Source organism: Pelophylax lessonae (assembly GCF_965119305.1).
Source record: "Pelophylax lessonae genome assembly, chromosome: 9".
NCBI lineage: Eukaryota > Metazoa > Chordata > Amphibia > Anura > Ranidae > Pelophylax > Pelophylax lessonae.
Window position 1 is genome coordinate 157,372,996 of NC_138776.1, and position 22,160 is coordinate 157,395,155.

At 40.7% G+C, this 22,160-nt stretch overlaps 1 protein-coding gene across 2 annotated transcripts in view; it reads right to left on the minus strand.

Annotated features, from left to right (window-relative positions):
* LOC309563143 (cGMP-dependent protein kinase 2-like) overlaps window positions 1–22,160 on the minus strand; it is a 254,121-nt gene that overhangs the window by 64,657 nt on the left and 167,304 nt on the right. For both annotated transcript variants that reach the window (XM_082267470.1, XM_082267469.1), the window contains exons 12-13: window positions 20,377–20,513; window positions 13,274–13,363 (exon numbers count right to left, since the gene is read on the minus strand). In XM_082267470.1, the coding sequence (XP_082123596.1) occupies window positions 13,274–13,363; window positions 20,377–20,513 (227 nt within the window). The remainder of the gene's footprint in view (window positions 1–13,273; window positions 13,364–20,376; window positions 20,514–22,160) is intronic.

The following is a 22,160-nucleotide window of genomic DNA, read 5'->3' on the forward strand; positions in this document are numbered from 1 at the left end:
AATCTTGGGCAGCATGTAGAAGTCCCCAATTTCTGGATTATCCAGAATAGCATTGATAAGTTCTGAATGTAGGTGGGTTGGTGTAGTTTTAATGAGACCTTTTAATTGCTTAGTAAAATCCTGGGTTGGATCATAATCCAGTTTTTTATAGTAAGTAGTATTTGCCAGCTGCATCTGGCCTTCTTATATATATTTGTTTGTATCCATCACAACGACTGCTCCGCCTTTATCTGCTGGTTTGATGGTGATGGCCTGATTATTGCGCAAATTGTGTATAGCTCTTCGCTCCAGTGGTGAAAGGTTGTATAACGTTTTCTTTTGCTGGGTGGATATCAGGGATGTAACTCGCAGTCTGAAGCTGTCAATATAGGTGTCCAGTTTGGGGTTGCGTCCTTGTGGAGGTGTGAAGTTGCTGTTATTTTTCTTTTTGTCACTTTCCGTTGTCCTAGGATAACTTTCATTTCTGTGAAAATATTCTTTGAGCCTTAGTCTCCTGAAGAATTCCTCCATATCTGACAATACCTGTAAATTATCCAATTTGGTGGTTGGGCAGAACTTGAGGCCTTTGGAGAGGACTGTTATTTCTGGTTCAGAAAGTTTATGATTTGACAAATTAATGATTCCAAGTTCCTCTGTTATATCCGCATTTTCAGTCAGGTCAGCATTTACACAGATGATACCTTGGGATTCTGAATCTGATTCCAAGTCACTGATAGCAGGAGTTATAGATGTTGTGTTTGTTTTATGTTGTTTGGGTTGTATCCATAAGGCCTGCTCTTGGTGTAGCTTTTGGAGTTTTTTTTGCTTCCTGCTCATGGCAAGTTTTTGAAGTCGTCTTTGTAAGGTTTCCATTTCATTCTTGATTTGGTTGATGCTTGTAGGGACCAATGATGTTAAGGTTTCAAACACCGGCTGCTTTTGATGCCTGATGGTTTCCCTTTTACCATATAGTTTGTGAATGAGGTTGTTCCTTAATCTTTCGCTGGTGCGTCTGCAAAGTCCTTCTGCATAGGGAGAGTTCAGTGTATTTGCTCAAGGATTTTTAATCCGGAGACCTTGAGGTATGAGGTTCCTCTTTTTGCATCTTGAGAGAAAGAAGATGTCACTGTTGATCTGTGTTTCCTTTGGGACATCATTTTTCACAACCGGACCACACTATAGAAGACCTCAATGTTTTAGTCCTTAAAGGGAATTTCAGAACCATGCAGGAAAGGAAAACTTTTGAACTAAGAATGATACTACTTTTTGACACAAAAAATAACGGCTTAAACTTAGATATGGGTTTCCTTTCTCATTATCCTACAGTTTTACGACCCCCTCCTTGACTATCCCCCCCACCTTCCCCTGTCTTCAACTCTCCCTCTATCTTATCTCACTAATCAAGCTAGTTTTATTACCATGCCAGTTAAACTTATGTTTGTTTGGTTTTTTCCTTTTTTTTTTTTGTTTTTCCTTTGGCTCAGAGATTTTGTGTTTCTTTACCATGCTGCCAACATTTTGTGGATCAGTACTGCTTGAATCTTGATGAAGGGGACATACCCCGAAAGCTTGTCCTGGAAAATTGTATGTTAGTGCAAATAAATAAAAAAAGTATCACGGGCAGTACTCAATTGAAGATGTCCATCATGCAAATTGGTCTATGTGGGGCGTACTATGCGGACATTACGAAAAAGAATAGGAGAACACCGCCGACTCATCCATAAAGGATGTGACAAGCACAGCGTCCCACGTCACTTTCTAAAGCAGCACAACAAGGACTTTAGAAAACTTGAAGTTATGGCAATAGAAAGTATTCCCAAAGGTACCTTGACAGAAAATGAACGTTTCTCTCTCTTATGTAAGAGAGAAACGTATTGGATCTATAAATTTAATTGCTTGGTGCCCCAAGGCCTCAATGAAGAGCTAGAGGTGAATTGTCTTGTCTGATTTAAATTTTAAATTTTAAATTTTAAACTTTCTGTTTTTTATTTAGGTTTAATTTGAGCCTGTAAGCATATAGAGAGATTCATGGTTTTTATAGAGAGGCTTTTATACCAAGGACTTTTTATATACAAACCAAATCAGTGGTTTTTGGATATGGGAGCCAATTTTTTAAAAGGTGTATTTATTACCTATTTATTATTTATTTTAAGATTAGTGCATATCCCAATGTATTTTTTATAAATATACGTATAATCTGCGGTATTGTGATAGATTATGTTTTAATGATATTTCTCAAATGATTTTTTATTACATAACCATGCTGTTAACTGTAGAAGTTGTATTTATTTATTTATTACCAAGATTAGTGTATACTGTATACACATACGTATATTTTATTTATGATATGGTGACAGATTCTTAATAATTTTTATTATATAATAATGTTTTTATTACCGCCATGAAGTATTCTGGGTTTCCAGTGTGGCTAGTAATAGACATTCCCTTTTTGTTTCCCAATCGTGATTGGTTTACTAATTTTCATTGTTTTTTTCTTCACACCAAAATAATGTTCTTTTTTTTTTAATTTAATTAATATATTAATATATTTATATATATTTTTTATTTTTTTATTATTTTTATTATTTAATTTTTATTTTTCATTTTCCTCTGATTCAGCCTATGAGGGTGTTTTTATTGGCTGGTTAGCCCAACCCCGCCCTCCATTATAGCTTCTTAGAGCCTCCGATTGCCTTTAGCCACAACTTGACAAAACTACATTTGTAGTGAAACATGCAGTTGTGGCAATCGGGAGGCTCCACAGAAGCGAGCGCATACTTTCCTCCGCTCCCCTCGGCTTCCGGGTGTCTCTTCGGCCGGCTCTCTACGGACTTCCGGTCTCCTGCGGTGACGTCATCTGCGTGCGCCTCCCGGTGCTCACGGCGGGCACTGAGGGAGCACAACGCAGCGGCTCCGGTCCAGGAACGCGGCCGCACACCGGACCGTGCGAGCCCTTCCCGCTTAGACCAATTCCTTTCTTCATCTAAGAGCCCCATCCCTTTCCATCAGTCATCAGGCTCCCATGACACACATCAGGGATTCCTGCAAAGACTAGCCAGGAGACACAGAGGCTTCAAGGATCGGTAGGATTACCTATAATATTGTTTTAACCATTTGTGGACCCACTTAATAAACTTTCATCAGATTGTTCATTTGAGCTTCCATTTGGGGTTTTTACTATTATGATGCACACCAGAGCGCCATCCTAATTTTTATTTCTCTTTACCTATACGCCATCCCGTGTTTAGGATTGGGTGAACAGTGTTGCGACAGACTTATTTACATTTGCAACTGTGCATTCTCCATACAAGGACATTTACAGGATTTTTTGGATTAGCGCCAGAACCCCCTTTTTTGAGCCACTGACTAAACTGTGCCCACTGCCAGTGCCCACCACTCATATAGGTGTCATTTCATTTTTTCTCTGTAATATAATTGCAGTTGCCTGCCAGTAAGTGTTAGGTCCACAGACCGTACTTTGCCCACTGCCCACCACTCATATAGGGTGGCACAGCACCTCGCAGATAAAAAATTAATTTAATTTTACCTCTGTAATATAATTGCAGTTGCCTGCCAGTGAGTGTCAGGCCCACAGACTGTACTGTGCCCACTGCAAATGGACTGTTTGTGGTTGTTTGCGGTGCGTTAAATGGGGAGTTTGGTCTGTCAGAGTTTGGTCTGTCACTGTGAAGCGGGCGTAACCCTTACACTACCTGATCAATACAACATCATACCTGATCGTATTCCCACACTGGATGATTTAAAGCATGTTATTCCAAACAATTTAGGAATGTTAGGTTATTTATGCCCTTTATGGATTAAAACCCGACTCTGCGTCAACTACGTAATTTTCCATGGGAGTTTTGCCATGGATCCCCGGCATGCCACAGTCCAGGTGTTAGTCCCCTTTAAACAACTTTTCCATCACTATTGTGGCCAGAAAGAGCCCCTGTGGGTTTTATCCTGCCTATTGAAGTCTATGGCGGTTCGCCCGTTCGCGAACATTTGCGGAAGTTCGCGTTCGCTGTTCGCGAACATAACATTTTATGTTCACGACATCTCTACTGGCAATTAGGGAAGCCTTTTCCAGGAGGCATCTGCTGGAATGGGCTTTAATCCTTTAACTATTCTCACTGATCATAAAAATTTGGAATTTGTTTGGTCTGCCAAGAGATTATCTTATGGACAAGCACATTGGTTGCTATTCTTTTCCAAGTTCATTTTTGCTATCTCGTATCGAACTGGGTCAAGGAGTGGTAAGGCCAATGCCTTATTGAGAAAGGTGTTTGAGCCTCTTCAGGAAGGCAACTCTGAATGTACAATCCTACCTCAAAGGAGCTTTCTAGGGGCTACAAGTTTAAAGACATTCTTGAGTCTTCCCAAAGGGGGGTATGAGATTGATCCACTTCTCAATCATCCTGTGAAGAACATAAACCCTGATTACAAGAATGTCAAGCACATCATTTCAATGTACCTGAATTGGTTCGCATATAAGCCCTCTGATTAGTGCCTGACTCTAAACTTGCTGGGCATTTTGGGGTTATTAAGATGGAAATACTTTTATCACTTTCCTTTGGTGGCTTGGTTACAAGAAAGATGTCAAGAACTCTGTGATCTCATGTTTGACCTGTGCATGCATCTTCTGCTTAGGGGTTACTCCAACCACTCTCTATTCCATCAAGACCATGGGGTCAGTTTCTATGGACTTTGGAGTTGATTTTTTTCCCTCAAAATAAATTACCACTAATGTGGTAGTTGTTGACCATCTCACTAAGATGGCTCATTTTATATCAGTTAAGGGAGTACCCGATGCTGAAGAAACTGTGGAACTGATGGTTTGGAAAGTATTGAAACTACATGGAATCCCTAAAGATACCGTGTCAGAGAGAGAGGTGTAGTTTACTTCAAAATTTGTGAAAAGCTTTTGCTCAGCATTACGTGTTACAATTAATGTGTCCTATGCTTTTCATCCTCAGTCTAATGGTCAGACTGAGAGGACCAATCTGTAATGTTCCGGTACCTATGGTACCCTTGTTCCTATATTTCTCCTCTCTTTGCGTCCCATCTTGTATATACAAAGGACGCATACACCTTTAAGACCGGATGACATCACTGCCGAGCGCCGCTATGAGCGGCTATTTCAATCGCCGGTTTGCTCTCACTCATCGCTCGTTCAAACCCACATGTTCATCGCACCTACGCCTGAGAAGTCGGAGCTGCTGACATACCTTCCTTGCTGAACTAAGCCGGAAACCTCGCTGGTGATCCGTATCCCGCTACGGGATCACCCCTCTCCTCTGGACATTGTATTTCCTAACCTATCTAAGTGATAAGTACCCGCAGGGGATTCTTACTAACCAATCTCCTACTGTCATCTACTGCAATTACCAAGACTATCTGTATCTGTCTATTCACTATCATCTGCATAAGACTGTTAGCTCTTGGGACTACCTTGAACTATCCTTGCACTAGGTTACTCTGTCTAAAGTATACTCCATCTGTGTCCTCTTAACATCTGCACTATACTTGACATCAGAACCTATCTGCTTACCATCATCTGCAACTCTCCTATACTGCTTCTAGTGCTCACCATACAATAGCCTGTCTCTCATCTATATATCCTCATATACTCTATCCCTCCATTAAACATCTATTAATATATATATAGTATATAACAGGCTGTACACGGTGATGAAGTCCTGAGAGTTGGATATGTTGTTCAACACATTCTCTACAAGGCTACTGAGTGTAATAATTCTGCAGCTGTAAATCAATCCGCAAACAAAAATGCATGAACGTTACAGATTGAACGAGCCTTTAAAAAAAATATGGATTCAGCAGAATTATCCACTCATGTACTACAATTAAAACAACAAGTAGATGCATTGATCCATGCACTTACAGAGGTAAAAAATGACAATCAAACCTTGAGACAGCAGCTTGGCCGTCTCACACAGCCTCCTGCTGCTCAGCCCCGTGAGCCTAAGATAAACCCTCCTATAGTGTTTTCTGGTGATCGGAGCAAATTCCGTGAATTTAAAAACGCATGTCAATTGTTTTTTTTGTTAAAACCTCTAACCTACACCACTGACCAAATTAAGGTTTGTACCATCATCTCCTATTTAACGGGTGAACCCCGGGCCTGGGCAGATGCTCTCTTTGAAAAGGATGATCCACTCCTTAATTCCTATCCCTTATTTTTAGCACAACTTGCTACTTTATATGAAGACCCCAACAAGCAGAGTACCGCTGACACCCAGTTACGGGCCCTAAAACAAGGAAGGAGACCTGTTGAAGATTTCGTGGCGAATTTTAAAAGATGGTCCCCTGATTCAGGGTGGAACGACACATCTTTGCGAACGCAGTTTAGACTCGGCCTATCTGAGGCCGTTAAAGACGAGCTCGCCTGAGCGGATTTACCTGGCACTCTAGAGGGACTGATCCAGACCAGTATCAATATTGACATACGACTACGAGAAAGAAAGGCTGAGAAGATGGGCTCACCATTTTCCAGTCCTTCTCGGATGTCGCCTGCTGACCCTACTCCTATGGAAGTAGGAATGATACGTCCACCTCTGACCCTTTCTGAACGTGCCAGGAGGAAAACCGAACATCTTTGCATGTACTGCGCATCCCCGAATCATCTGGTAAACGACTGTCCTCTTGTCCGCAGAAAAGAGGGTAAGTGTTCAAATGTCTTGCTAGGGGGACTCACAACTTCCTTTCCTAATCCTTATCTTTTTGTTCAATTAACATTGCAGTGGGACCAAACTAGGATCACCACCAAGGCTATGATTGACACAGGATCTTGTGGAAACTACATTGACATTTGTTTTGTCTCCCTTAATAAAATACCTATTGTTTCAAAACCCAAACCTGTCTCCGTTAGTTTTATTAACGGTACCCCTTTATCCTCTGGTCCTATCACCAGTCAGACACAGGCACTTCTTGTAACTGCTGACGAGTCTCATGTGGAGACCACCACCTTTGATGTATTAACTTCGCCACATTTTCCAATCATTTTGGGACTTCCCTGGTTACACATACATCAACCAATCATCGATTGGAAAACAAGAACGTTAGCCTTCTCTTCTCACTATTGCGAGACGACGTGTAACCTCCCCACACATGATAGGATCCTGTCTGTACTGCCAGATGACATTATTCCTAAGTGTTATCAAGATCTATCGGAGGTTTTCCTCGAGAAAAACGCTCAAATGCTACCTCCTCACAGGCACTATGATTGTTGTATCGATCTGCTCCCTAATAGTAAGTTGCCTTACGGACATGTATATCCTCTCTCACAGGATGAACTCTCTCACCTTAAGGAGTATCTGGATGAAAACTTGGCAAAAGGATTCATCCGACCTTCTACTTCCTCCACTGCTGCTGGGCTTTTCTTTGTCCGCAATAAGGACTCTAGCCTTAGGCCTATCATTGATTTCAGACAATTAAATGCCATCACAATAAAGGATCGTTATACTTTACCTCTTATTCCTGAACTTATCGAACAGGTGCGTGGGGCTTCTTTCTTTTCAAAATTGGACCTAAAAGGGGCATACAATTTAATTCGAATCCGTAAAGGGGATGAATGGAAGACGGCATTCAGAACCAGATACGGACTGTTTGAGTACCTTGTAATGCCATTTGGGCTATGTAATGCCCCCGCAGCCTTCCAACGTTTTATAAACGAGATATTCCGAGACTTGCTTGATGTTTGTGTGGTAGTATATTTGGACGATATACTTATCTATTCTCATTCCTTACCTGAGCACATAAAACATGTGAGACTTGTGTTGTCAAGACTACTTGCACATAACTTATATGTTAAATCAAAGAAATGTCTGTTTCATAAAGAGGAGGTACTATTCTTAGGATATATTATATCTAAAAGTGGAATCAAAATGGACATGAGCAAAATATCCTGCATTCTGGATTGGCCTGTGCCAACCACTCGCAAAGCATTACAAAGGTTCCTAGGATTCTCTAATTACTATAGGAAATTCATTAAAAACTTCTCTGCGATTGTGAAACCTCTCACACAACTTACAAGCACGAAGAGACCATTTAATTGGTCAAAATAAGCAAATGGAGCATTCTCTCTGCTGAAATCAAGCTTTACTACTGCCCCCATACTATGCCATCCAGACCCATCCCTTCAATACATCTTGGAGGTAGATGCGTCTAATATGGCAGTAGGAGCAGTTCTCGCACAACGACCAACAAACACCTCACATCTTCACCCAGTTGCTTTCTTTTCAAAGTCATTAAGTAGCCCCGAGGTGAACTATCCAGTAGGTGAGAAGGAGTTATTAGCCATAAAACTGGCATTAGAGAATTGGAGACATCTACTTGAGGGCACTCAATTGCCAATTCTGATATATACTGATCACAAAAACCTCCAATACCTTCAGACTAATAGAACTCTTTCCCACCGGCAGGTACGGTGGTCGTTATTCTTTCTGAGATTTAATTTTTTAGTAACTTACACGCCCGCAGACAAAAATAAAAAAGCGGATGCACTCTCACGACTAGCCGAGAAAGATTGCACTGAGGTTCCCTCAGTTCCTATAATACCACTTGAACGTATTATCGGAATTGTTCGCTCACTCAAGGAGGAGATTTTGCACAGCATAGGGTTGGATTCACCTCCACCACAACTAACTACTGACGCAGAAGGCTTCCTCTACTACAATGATAAATTATACATACCCCCTACTATGCGAACCAAGATCTTAGAATTGTCGCATGATGTACCTATGGCAGGACATATGGGTATGACTAAAACTCTCAATCTACTCACTAGGCAATTTTGGTGGCCAGACATGAAGACAACCGTAAAAAAGTTTGTTTCATCTTGTGATATCTGTGCAAGGTCTAAAATTGACAACACAAAACCATCAGGATTACTTTGTAGTTTACCGATACCCCAGGTTCCGTGGGAAGTGGTATCCTTGGATTTCATAGTGGAACTACCACCTTCCAAAGGATTCAACACCATCTTGGTATCAGTGGACCATCTGACCAAGATGGCACATTTCACCCCTATCCGAAAACTACCTTCATCCAAACAAACAGCAGAATTACTTGTGAAACATGTCTTTAAGTTACATGGTATTCCAAAAACACTGCTGTCTGACCGTGGTTCACAATTCATCTTGAAATTTTGGCTAGCTCTATGTCAGATACTGCGAATAGAGCGTAACCTTACTTCTGCCTACCACCCTCAGACAAACGGACAGACAGAGAGAGTTAACCAGTGCATTGAACAGTACCTGCGTTGCTATACTTCGTATCTACAGGACGATTGGGCAGATCTCCTCCCACTGGCGGAATTCGCCTATAACAACGCTACTCATAGCACTACTAAGCAAAGTCCGTTTTACCTGAATTATGGGTTTCATCCCATACTCCTTCCTCCACGTATCTTACCATCAAGTAATCCAGTAGCATCTGATTATCTTGCCCAGATAAAGGATTCTCTGGGATTACTCAACAATACAATATCTCATGCTCATAGCCAACAAAAAAAATACTACGACCTCCGTAGGAAACCCTCTCCCCAATATGCCATTGGGGATCTTGTTTGGCTTTCTACAAAAAATCTGAGACTAAAGATCCCTAGTAAAAAACTTGGACCTCTATTTCTGGGACCTTTTCCAATAGAGAAGCTTATTGGAAAAGCTGCAGTACAACTCACATTGCCAGTAGACCTCAAGATACATCCTGTCTTCCATGTGTCTCTACTGAAGCCCCATGTTCCTAACCAAGGAATAAGGCCTACTATCTCACCTCCACCTCCTGTACAAGTGGAGGGTGGAGAAGAATTTGAGATAAAAGAAATTTTGGATTCCCGTTTCAATAGAAGAAGACTCCAGTATCTTGTACGAATTATGGGCCCCAAGATGACACCTGGCTGGATACCTCCGATATCCATGCCCCTAGACTGATTCGCAATTTCCACTCGAAATATCCGGAAAAACCAGTTCTAGAGGCCTTCCGGAGCCGGCCTTAAGGGGGGGTACTGTAATGTTCCGGTACCTATGGTACCCTTGTTCCTATATTTCTCCTCTCTTTGCGTCCCATCTTGTATATACAAAGGACGCATACACCTTTAAGACCGGATGACATCACTGCCGTGCGCCGCTATGAGCGGCTATTTCAATCGCCGGTTTGCTCTCACTCATCGCTCGTTCAAACCCACATGTTCATCGCACCTACGCCTGAGAAGTCGGAGCTGCTGACATACCTTCCTTGCTGAACTAAGCCGGAAACCTCGCTGGTGATCCGTATCCCGCTACGGGATCACCCCTCTCCTCTGGACATTGTATTTCCTAACCTATCTAAGTGATAAGTACCCCGCAGGGGATTCTTACTAACCAATCTCCTACTGTCATCTACTGCAATTACCAAGACTATCTGTATCTGTCTATTCACTATCATCTGCATAAGACTGTTAGCTCTTGGGACTACCTTGAACTATCCTTGCACTAGGTTACTCTGTCTAAAGTATACTCCATCTGTGTCCTCTTACCATCTGCACTATACTTGACATCAGAACCTATCTGCTTACCATCATCTGCAACTCTCCTATACTGCTTCTAGTGCTCACCATACAATAGCCTGTCTCTCATCCATATATCCTCATATACTCTATCCCTCCATTAAACATCTATTAATATATATATAGTATATAACAGGCTGTACACGGTGATGAAGTCCTGAGAGTTGGATATGTTGTTCAACACATTCTCTACAAGGCTACTGAGTGTAATAATTCTGCAGCTGTAAATCCATCCGCAAACAAAAACGCATGAACGTTACACAATCAAACTCTGGAGCAGTACCTTCGATGGTTTGTCAGTTATCTTAAGGATGACTGGGTGGACTATCTTCCTATGACAGAATTTGCTTATAACAATTCTAAACATATGTCCACTGCTCAAAGTTCTTTTTTCTTAAACACAGGTTATCATTGATTTTTTATTCCCGATCTCCTTATCTCAACTCCAATCCCTGTTACCAACAGATTAACTACATTTCAGGAGATTCAGGAAAAATTGATTGAGACTTTGAAGGAGGCTCAGGAATGTTACAAGCAGGCTGCTGACAGTCATCGTAAATTACTTCCTACCTTTCACGTGGGTGACAAAGTTTGATTATCAATCAAAAATGTGTAGGTACACGTTCCATCTGGAAAGCTGGGAGAAGGTTTGTGGGACCTTTCCAGATTTCAGCTCAAATTAATCCAGTCACCTTTCACTTTCCAACAGTATGAAGAATGACCCCCATGTTACATGTATCTTTGCTCAAACCATTTCCTGAAAACCCCTGTTGTGGGAAACATCTTTCACCCCCCCTCCCCAGCCTGTAAAGGAGCAAGGTGAAGAAAAATTTGTGGTGGAATAAATTCTTGATTCTAAGATCTTTAGGAACAAATTACAGTATTTGGGTCAATGGAAAGGATATGGTTCAGAAGAAAATTCTTGGGAACAAGAGGAGAATGTGCATGTCCCTAGATTACCAAGAGAATTCCACCAGAGGTTCCCCACAAACCTGTCCCTAAGACATCCTGGGTCATCCTAGAAGGAAGGGAGTACTGTCAGGGCCTGAATCTACAACCTCTATTGTGTCCAGCAGTAGCTCTCCTTGGTGAGCCACTTTAATAATCTTGCCTGGTACCTTGTTTCTTGTGAACCTTGAACTTCTTGCTCCTCCCATGCACTTTCAATTAAAGCCATGCCTTTGCACTTCCTGTTTGCCAGATTACTGTGCTCTCTCCAGCTGATATCTTGCTCCTACCTGCAGCTTTCCTTTTCTCAACTACCACTTGTTACTGACCTTTGGCTTGTTCCTCAACTACGCTACCTGCTATATCTGCTACTGGAACCTGGCTTGCTCCCTTCTGGTTGGGTGACCCTGGGGACTGCGACCTGGTATGCAGCAAAACCCATCTTCAACATCAGGAGCTCTGGTAAATACCATTTAATGATTTGACCCTGCACCCTGGGTAAGCCCACATCACCCACCAGGTTGACATGCTTAAGCACTTAGCCTCTCTATGGCTTTAGCTATTGATCTCCGAGCCTGATACCTGACTGTGACACTTCCTGTTTTACATAAAGACTAATTTGGTTGGAAGTGACTTAATTTCTTGGTATAGTTTTTGAACTGTGGGAGCAAACCAAACCATACAGAGACATTTAGAAAGCCCATACAAACACAGCAAGCACATACAAATTCTATGCAGATAGTGTAATTGGTGGAAATCAAAGACTCAGGATGTCCGTGCCACAAGGAAAGTGCTAGCAAGTGAATCACTATACTTCCCAGGGGGAAGTACGTAAAGAAGAATAGAGAAAATATGTAAATAGATACATAGATAAATACAGTGCTGTATAAATTCTGTAAATTACGGTAGATAACTTTGGAAAGATACGTCTACAAGTCCCCATAGCAACAAGCAAAAAGTGAATCCAGTTTGTACTTCAAGAGCTTGAATAGGCATAATCAGACAAAATAGGTAATAAATACTCTTTATAAACTTGATAATAGAACTGTAATAAATAATAGTTATGCTACAATGTAGAGAGTAAAATGTCATTAGTAATTTCACATCTTTGTGTTCAGTGCTCATCCGTGTTTGATGTCCTATAGCAAATACCAGATTACTGATAAGAATTTTGTTTATTACATTTTTAGAGCTCTTATTGTTAGTGCAGTGCACTTGTTGGCTGTTGGGCTCAATTTGCCCCTTTAGTACTATATGTATGGATGTGTGTTCTCACCCATGACTTTGTGGGTTAAGTATGAATATTTTGGAGAAATCCAAAAACTTTGTTGGCAATCACTGGACCTGAAATTTGTGTTTGGGTGTCTATGACTGTTCAAAGGAAAGACTCTAAGCTCCACCAGGCCACAGACTGCTAATGATAGATCTCTTTGGAATATTGCCAATGCCCCACGAATAAAAAAAAAAAAGTATTCTGCAATGATTCCTTACAACCTAAGCTTATTTTATTATATTGTGTTTGCATTAAAAAGCTCTAAAAGAAAACGTCATGGAAGAAATGCATGGACTACAGTAGCTGGCCTTCATGTTGATGGCATTATTGTATGTCAACCCAATAACAGGGTTTGATCTAGAATTAATTACAGGTAAACATAAAAACACAAGCTGATATATATATTCAAGACAAACAAGACTATAGTAATCACAAAGCAAGGCCAACAACATTGCAAACATACAATACAGTTCCAAAACCGTAATAGTTACTTATTAGATAGAACTCACGTGTCTCTTAGAATGCTCCAAAGCTCCCCTCCAAGACACACCTCCAGCAGCATATAGACATATTTGGCATCCCTGAAAGTTCTGTAAAGCCTGCAGAACAAGAAGGAAAAAGCCTGACATCTGTCACTGAAATTAAGCTGCCAAGAATCTAGATCAGCAAAACAGAGGTCTGTTTCAAGTCATTAACAACATACCATGTCTCTTGTATTTACAAGCCATCTTGTATATTTACTGTAACAGATTATAATTATTAGGGATTTCTATTGTAAAAACATCTGTCAGTCTGGAAATGAATGAATTCTGCTCTGAATATACTTACCATGCTGGTGTCTAGGAAAATGACATGTCGGTACTTTTTCTTTTTTCTTTTTGTATAAAGCCCTTTCATATAGTAAAACTCAAATGAGAGTATGTATGCACAGTTTAGTCAGCAGAATTCCTGCTTGACCTAGACACCATTAAATGTTACACAAGAGTGGTTGTTGTCTTTTTATCCCCCCACTGAGTTAAACATATTTTTGGTTTTAGTGCCTCGAAATGTCTGGAAAAAGAAAACCGGGTTATTGCCTATAGCAAAAAATGTAGCGTAGTCACTACAAAAATGATATGCTAATTTATTTTTTCTGCAATACTTTTTAATAAATGATACCAATGTAATTTTGTACTTTTTTTTTCAAATGGCACCCATTAGTTGTAGGTATCCAGTACAATAAGGAGCCTCATGGCTATTGTCAAAATCCTTCAGGAAAAAATAAATAGAAGAATACCCAACTTAACCCACATAGAAAGCCTACTTTCCTAGCTTGTTCTTCAGAAAGACAGGGATGGTGTGGTATTCAGTGCTGCTGAGTCTGAAACTGCTGTGTGGTGTATTGGTCATTAGAGAACAGCTTTCAGAAAGTATAGATCTCTGAGGGTATTCAATTCCAGAAACCTTTCCAAATAAGGAGTCCACTGGGCGGGAAAACTGTAGATAGAAGAACAATACCCATGCTCAACTGCAAGTACAGCTTCTTGTGGCCAGGAACCAGTGCTCTGACAGAAATGCCTCCATGTCTAAATGATAGAACTGGTAGTAACCTGGCTACTTGTTGTCATCCAAAAATACACATTTTTATTGGCTACATGATATAACACAAATGTGACAGGTAAGGCATCTTGGCTATAGCAGCATTCCTCATAGCACCAGTGCCTGTTATAGTTGTGTTTTATCATGTAGCTAATAAAGACTTGTAAATTTTGGAAGGCACCGAGTAGCAGTCTTAAACTTACTACCAGTCCTATCATTTGAGTGGGAAAACTGGGTCCAGATCTCACAGAGCCTTTGGCTTTCACTGCAAGTTAATTAACTATGGGCTGTATATTGTTGAATGCTCCCCAAAAGTGTAGGCTGGATCAATAAGATTATTGTTGTTTCTTTTACATTAAATGTTTAATTGCACTGCTTTTGTTCCTTGCCTAGGGCCCACAGGTACACATCCAAAATCTCATTCAATCAAAATATCACAGTTTTTTTAGTGGGGCGACACACACACAAAAAAAAATATATTTTGTGCATGTGATTCTAATGTGTTAAAACTCAGCTCCAAAGAATTTTGGACAATCTAGTACCTGCGTGACGTCCAGAAATATGACTAATCCTTAATTTTCTAATTTCTTTGTATTGCCTGTTTTGGTCTGGCTCTCTACCACTTATACTAATCTCACCAAGTTTATTTTGTTTTAAAGCAATGTTTTGTTAGGCAGCTTGTTTAGTTTAAAAGGGTATACCCACAGCAGATTTTAAAGTAGATCAAAACTCAAAAAGTGATTTTTTTCAGTTTTATGGGCAAAATATAGGAAATTTAAATTGTGATTAACCATTTTGGGATTTTAAACATAAGGTATATAAAACATAAGATAAGTTTAACCCCTTATTAAAACCTAAGTTTATTAAAAAATGACAAAAAAATAAAAATAAAAAATCAGCACAAGAGATATTACCTGACATTAGCTGAATTCCTCCTTCCTACCACCCCCGCCACCACAATCTTCTGGTGAGGTGAAGGCTAATAGAGCCAAAGGAGCTGTGACAGGCATTTATAAACAGTGCAGATAAAAAAGAACAACTAGCCGATGCACAGGTATTCATACACCCTCAAGGCATAATGGTAAGAAATGGAGGGCCTCTATTATTAGGATAAGTCACTTAACATTGCGCTACTGCCATCTGTTATTCACACTGGATAATGGATAGGATCTGTAACAACAAAAAAGGAATAGAGTGCACAACCGCCCTAGTGTAAGCCAGCTTTTTTAGAAGCAATGTCAAAAACCTTTTATAAATGCACTCACATGATTCCAGAAAGTAATCAGCATGTGCGCATAAACCACAGCTCTCCTCAATGGCTGCTGCATGGTCTAGCTGGATTAGACCTCCAATATAGCTTACTGAAAGCTAGGAGCCACAGAAGCTCCCCCTCGGCGCAGATTTATAAACGTTTTTTAACGTTGCTTCTAGATTACACTAGGGGAGTTGTGTGGTTTCTTCCTTTTTTGTTGATACTTGATCAACAGTGCCATACTATGCCCAATCTTTCTGTCCAGCTCCTCCATTCATAGAAGCCATACTATGAAAATCCTTGTGCTTCATTCGTTCTGTAGATCTATGTGTCCTCCACCTTTCCTGCTGTTTCTTGAATATTTTCACTAACCAGTCATCAGATCACCAGTCATGAGGGGGGCAATTCTGACATAAGGAAGCAAAATCCTGTGCACCAAACAAGATGGGGGCCATCACACTAAGACAGAACAGGGCACGGTAAGTCCATGGGAAAGAGATCAGCCACAAGGAGCCTATAGGTAATACTAGTGATTAGTCCTTTGTCCTCTGCTTGCCTTTTTTAATTTCAATAGGTTTTTATTAAATATTGCAGAGTACAACAAAGAACATGTGCATCGAAAATAACATACATAACACAAGATGCTCTATTCGTATCAAGGAGCAATGCAAGTCACATTACAGCCGTGTGTTCAATCCAAGAGCCAATGGGAGGGGAGGGCGATAGGAGTACCCAACCCGGCCGGCGCCAACCCCGGCCCCGCCCGGATCCCTCATCAATGGTCCGGGGGTGGCCGTAGGCCCGCACCAACCCGGAAAGCGCCCCCCCACCCCCCCCAACCCCGGTGTCCCCGCCCCCGTCCACAACGGCCCAACATTACCAGAGGTAGAGCATCAACAACATTAAGGCACGAAGAGGTAACAAATGAGAAGAAGAAAAGAAAAAGGTCAACAAAACATACTGTGCAGCTTATTGGCATAACAGCTATGACTAAAGATCCAGCTTATTCAGCAAAAATGTATACCCTTGTTAGAATACCATTGCATCCATGGATCCCACAATTTGTATGCTCGATCTGCCGTATTCACTGAAGATGCGAACATCAACTCGTATAAAGCATGAGTGTGCGTAATGCGAATCACCTCAGAGATCCCAGGAATCTCGCATTGCTTCCAGTGTCTGAGAATAGCAAGACGAGAGGCCAGTAGGATATGGACAATTGGTGTCCTGCAGTGGGCCAAGACGCCCTCGATTCCCAACGAACAGACCGCTAGTTCAGGAGTCAATAATACTGGGGAACCCGTTACATGATTTATGATTGCCGATACTTTGTCCCAAAGCCTTCGAGCTTTCGGGCAGTCCCATAGAATGTGGAATAATGACCCTACTCCTCCGCATTGTCTCCAACATAGGGGAGAGGCCTGGGGTGCAAAACTAGCAATGCGTTTGGGGGTCATGTACCACCTCAGGTTGATCTTTTGCGTCATTTCCCACATGTTAGCTTGCCTTTTTTGAATGCAGACTATAGAGTTCAGGTCATCTTTAACAAATGCCCTAAGCATTTTTCAAGGGAAGGAGTTTGTTTACATTGACTTTCTATTTTTCATACCTTTTAGCAACGTTAAGCACGTTATGTTCACTGGATGCCTTGTATACAGCAATTTGTAGCATGACTAAAGTTCTTAATTATGGCAATGCCAGTATTACTTAGTAATTATCAGTTAGTGTCAACCTTGATATGTTCCATGGGAGGCCTTAGTACTGCCTAATGTGTTTGGGGACAGCTATTGAACACTGAAGCTCAGGTGTATTTTTTATGTTATATAACTGCCATCGAAACTGCTTCTGTTTTTGCATCATTATAGACATGCATTTATATTCTACAAAACCTAATTATAAGAATATTTGTATTTATATAAATTGTCAAAAAAAAAAATCTGCCTAAAGGCTAGAATACATTCATAGCTGACCCACAATTGTAAAAAAAATGTATAAAGGATATGGAATGCATTGTTTGATTGTATAGGGCAGTGTTAACATACATTTATTGCTTTTGTCATGCATCACATTACTCTTTTGATATTCATGTGAACACAAGCAGAACACTTTTTAAATGCATTTCAAACTAATTACAGATTGAACTATAACAGATAAAGCTAGAATGCAGATTTTATGTGTCTATGAAGTTTAATGGGTCTTGAGTCTCATATAATCTTCTTATATACTGATTGTAAAACCGTGTACTGCTGTATCCAGCATCTGAGCTTCCCTGGTTTAGAAAAGAGAGAAGTTTTGTTTTTTGCCTGTGTGCATGAGCCCTTTAGCTACCCAAAAAAAAAAAAAAAAAATATACAACTTGTTATATGTGTATTACCCTCCTAGGTAGGTACTAGAGAGAGAGAGTATAGTTTTGGATCTTTTCTGCTTACCAGAAGGATTGCTAGGTAAATCTATATTGTTCTCTGCCTATCAGAGAGTAGGATCTGCTAGTGAGGTCTGCTCATGGTGCTCAGATGAGTTCAGTTTGTCTGAAGTGATTCACACTGGTCTTATAGGGGGGAAAAATTGAACAGTGGGAGGAAACATGGCAAATGAGTGCACAGGCATTTAGTTAAGCCCTGGCAATTGGCAGAAGAAAGTGCCTCAGTTCATGCTGGGATACCTGTATAAATGCCAAGAGCACATATGCTCGGGGTCTTTCAGCTAGAGAGCGGAGTCCCGGAGGGAGGGGGCGGCTGCCTCCTTTTCTGTAGAAGTTTCCATGTGGCCTCAGGTGGTAACCTGAGGGCCTAAAGAGTACAGAGGAACTGAACCCAGAGGTCCTGCAGAGCTGACTGGAAGGGAGACACTGGAAAGGATCTGAGTCTGCATACAGTGAGTACAGATCTGTGTCAAGGGGGCCTGTCCTGAGCGGGGCCATCCCTTCAGCTAGAAGTGTCAGGGGACAGGTGTCAGTAAAGGGGATGCTAGAAAGTGTCCTGAAGATAATGTAGTTCATCAAGTATGTTGCTGAGGAGAGAGCAAGGAGACAAGTATCCTGGTGAGGCCACGTGAGAATTTTCCTTATCAACTGTAAATAGTTCCAAGTTGGAGTATCCCACTATTCCATTCTCCCATCCAAGTTCCACAATATATAACAAAAACCAAAACCCCTAGTCTGTTTATTGAGTAACGAGCCATTGGGAGTAAGGATGGATGTGTGAACTGTCCCTAAGTGACTGTCTGCAGGTAATCAGAGGAGGCCCAAGAATTTATCACACAGCAAGCCCTACGGGGACAGTGCTACATGTGTCAGATAGATCAGACTAAACGTCTAGTCTGGCAACTATGTTCATGGTGGCATGTCATAAAATAATGGATATATTTCCAGGCAGTTTTTAAATAAACACCCCTACTATAAAACACATCAAAGTTCAGTGTCATAACAACAGCTATAGCAGTCAATGCAGCTGCTATGGGGACCTGGAGATAAAAAAAGGCCACATTAAGTTAAAGCAATTTAAAAAAATAAAATCTGCTTGCATGTCAAAATAACAAAAATCTTGTAATGTATGATTAAGGATTGGAGACGTTGCTGTTGACACTGACCCTGTACCCCCCTTGACATTTCCAGTCAAGAACGGACGATGTCACGTGTGATGTAACCTGTAAGGTGGAGCGATGTGCTCACGTCATCGTGTGTTCCCAGAAGTGTGGGACACTTCTTGCTGTAAGCTTGCGGGCGGGTTTTTTTTAAATAACGATATATGGTACTTGATGTAAGTGCAACCTTTACTTTTTAATAAAGCAATTAAAAGGGTTTTACACTATGCAGAGTTTTTTTTCTTTTTATGTCCTAATTGCGTTTCTATGGGGATGCCATTTAGATGAAAATACAGTCCATATTCCTGTCCTTAAGTGCATCCTGTTGGAGAGCCTTGGTAATACCTTGGCCAGGGTGTTTGGCCAAATGCCCATCTGACCTCTCTCTAATAGAGGATCCATTGAATTTGGTAAGCCTTTATTCCCGATTAAGGTGGTGGTGTCACGTTTTGGGAAACCTTAATGGTGATAGATGCTCACTACTTACACAATCATATTTGAAATATCCTGAAGAAAACGACCTTACTTTTTTGTATAGTAATTTTTTTGCATATTTATTCTCTTTTTGCACTTTTTTACGCACTTTATTCTCACATTGCTGCATTTCCACTTGGAATTTATTTTGCACAGGTGTTCTATAAAGAACTGTATGGATACTTCATATTATTATTGTGCTATCTAATCAGCTTCATTTTATATGGTTATCCCTACATAGGGAACATTTAATGGACAATTGGATCAATTTCAAATAACGTTTTTTTTAATATGACTGTTTTGTAGCACAGCTCTTTTTAATATGTAGTCAAGAAAAACTGATGTTGGACGTAAAGAGGAAGATTTTAGAATTGTTGTCACCATCATAGATTACAAGTTCAAACCTTCTGCACAAACACATGGTTTATATATTTTTTTCTGTGGTCAAGCAACTGTGCGTTTTTTTACAACAACTCCAACAGACCCGAAGCAAAGATTAATCTACCTACATAAGCACAGGGCTGTTCACATGGGCAATACATGAATAATTACAATAAAGAATAGACATTTTCCCAGCTGTCCTGTCATGTTTTCACTTGCCCATCCATCTCCCATTTGCCATTTGTCTGCATAAAGAACCATTGTGAACATGATACAAATGCATCATAGAATGTAAAAAAATGATTTCACATGTTACAGGAAAGAATAGGTCAGTCGTTGAGTTACCTGATAATAAATGGACAGTTTATCTGCTGCAGTATGTTCTTCTCCCAATACACGTGTTCTTGTTGATGCGTGTCCACTATATGCTTTTTCTTGATGCACTTTAGTGCAAAAGTCATATCTTCGTCCTTTAATTTTACCTGAAATTCATCAAATATATTTTTGAATTCGATATATGAACTAAGCAGGTGGTTAAAAGCAGGGCCGGATTAAGAGCATCATGGGCTTGGTGCTGAGGATTTTGAAGGGCCTTAAGGGCCGTGCCTTGGCATGCACCCAGAGGAGGAAGGGTGCAGCCATGCATGCCTAATTCAACATGGGATGCTGTCTCTGAAGCCCATAAACACATCCATGCATCGGCAACTGTCCCTCCTTGTCCAGCCTTCGTGCTGTGTGGGGAGGTTCTGAGGGAGCTGCCTGGGGAAGCGAGCATAGAAGCGGACTTCTTGCGGACTTCTGTGTTTACAAGTGACAGAAGAGCGGTAACAGTGAATATGGCCAACCCGGGGCCTATATAAAGGTAGGGGCCTGGAGCTGCAGCTCCAATAGCCCCTACGTTAATCTGGCCCTGGTTAAAAGGCAAACATGGTGTGTTCAATAAAGTCTCACTTTTTTGTTGGATTAGGTAAAGGTTGGAACCTCTGTCAGGTTTTTATTGTTGTCTATATACCCATATGGGATATTAATCCTCATCTCTTTTCTGTCTGACACTGCTTTATGGGAAATCCTCCAAAGGACCTCTGTCAGACTGCTGTCTGCCAGTTCTCAGAGCAAATTGGTTATTGACCAAAAACAATTTGGTCATCACAACTCTTAATTACAAAAAGTGCTGCAGACATGCTTACTCATTTAATGCAATAGAGAGAAAAAGTCTACACACCCCTGTTTACTAAATCAAGTATTGAGCTAGTGCAAAAATTTGAACACATGCCACATCCCAAAAGGAGACGCAATAGAGAAAACTGAAGACAAATAGGGACTTTTATCGGTAGCCCATATTATTCCCAGATAATTAAATAAAATTAACAAACTTTATCACATAGAAAAATACGTAAAAAACTTTCACATGTACATATTTTATTATTAAAGAAGAGATATGCCCCACTATCAGAGCAACAGGAACCCCCAATGTGTAAACATGTATAAATATGTAAATAAATTGACTCAAACTTCCATAAAGTAGAAATGGTGAACAATAAATGAGGATATTCCTACTGTCTCACAAATCCTCGACATGTTATGCAGAAACCTTTCCGCTTCCTTGGGAGGAGAAGGGGGCATCACCATTACTTCTAAATGAAAAACGTGGAGAAAGGTAATAACGATACACGATAAACTTTAATGTTATATGTATCTATACTTTAATGCTATATCTATCTATACAACAGTCAAGTAAATCGGATATTGCAAGGATCGACCTACAAAAGCAAGACAGAGATGTGGAGGCAAATGCCCATCCATGGCACAACCCCAACCCAGGGCCGAGCATGGGAGCATATATCTACTGGAGAGGAGCTGGTTCCCCAACATACATACGCTAACTTTAAAGCTTCTATAAATCTTTCTCAGTATGTATTTACCTAGCCTTGGGTAGCTTAGCGACCCTTTTTCTTTCTTGGATTCTCTGTTCATGATGGATGCTTGTTTTGTTTTTTTTCCAGGACTTGCAGTCTTTAACCATTTTTCCGTAATTGGATTGGTCGTGGTGGATACTGACTTTTTTCCTTGGTTGTTTTGGTTAAGGTGGGGATGAACAAGTATCAAGCAGATTGGTTCTGTATCTGTGG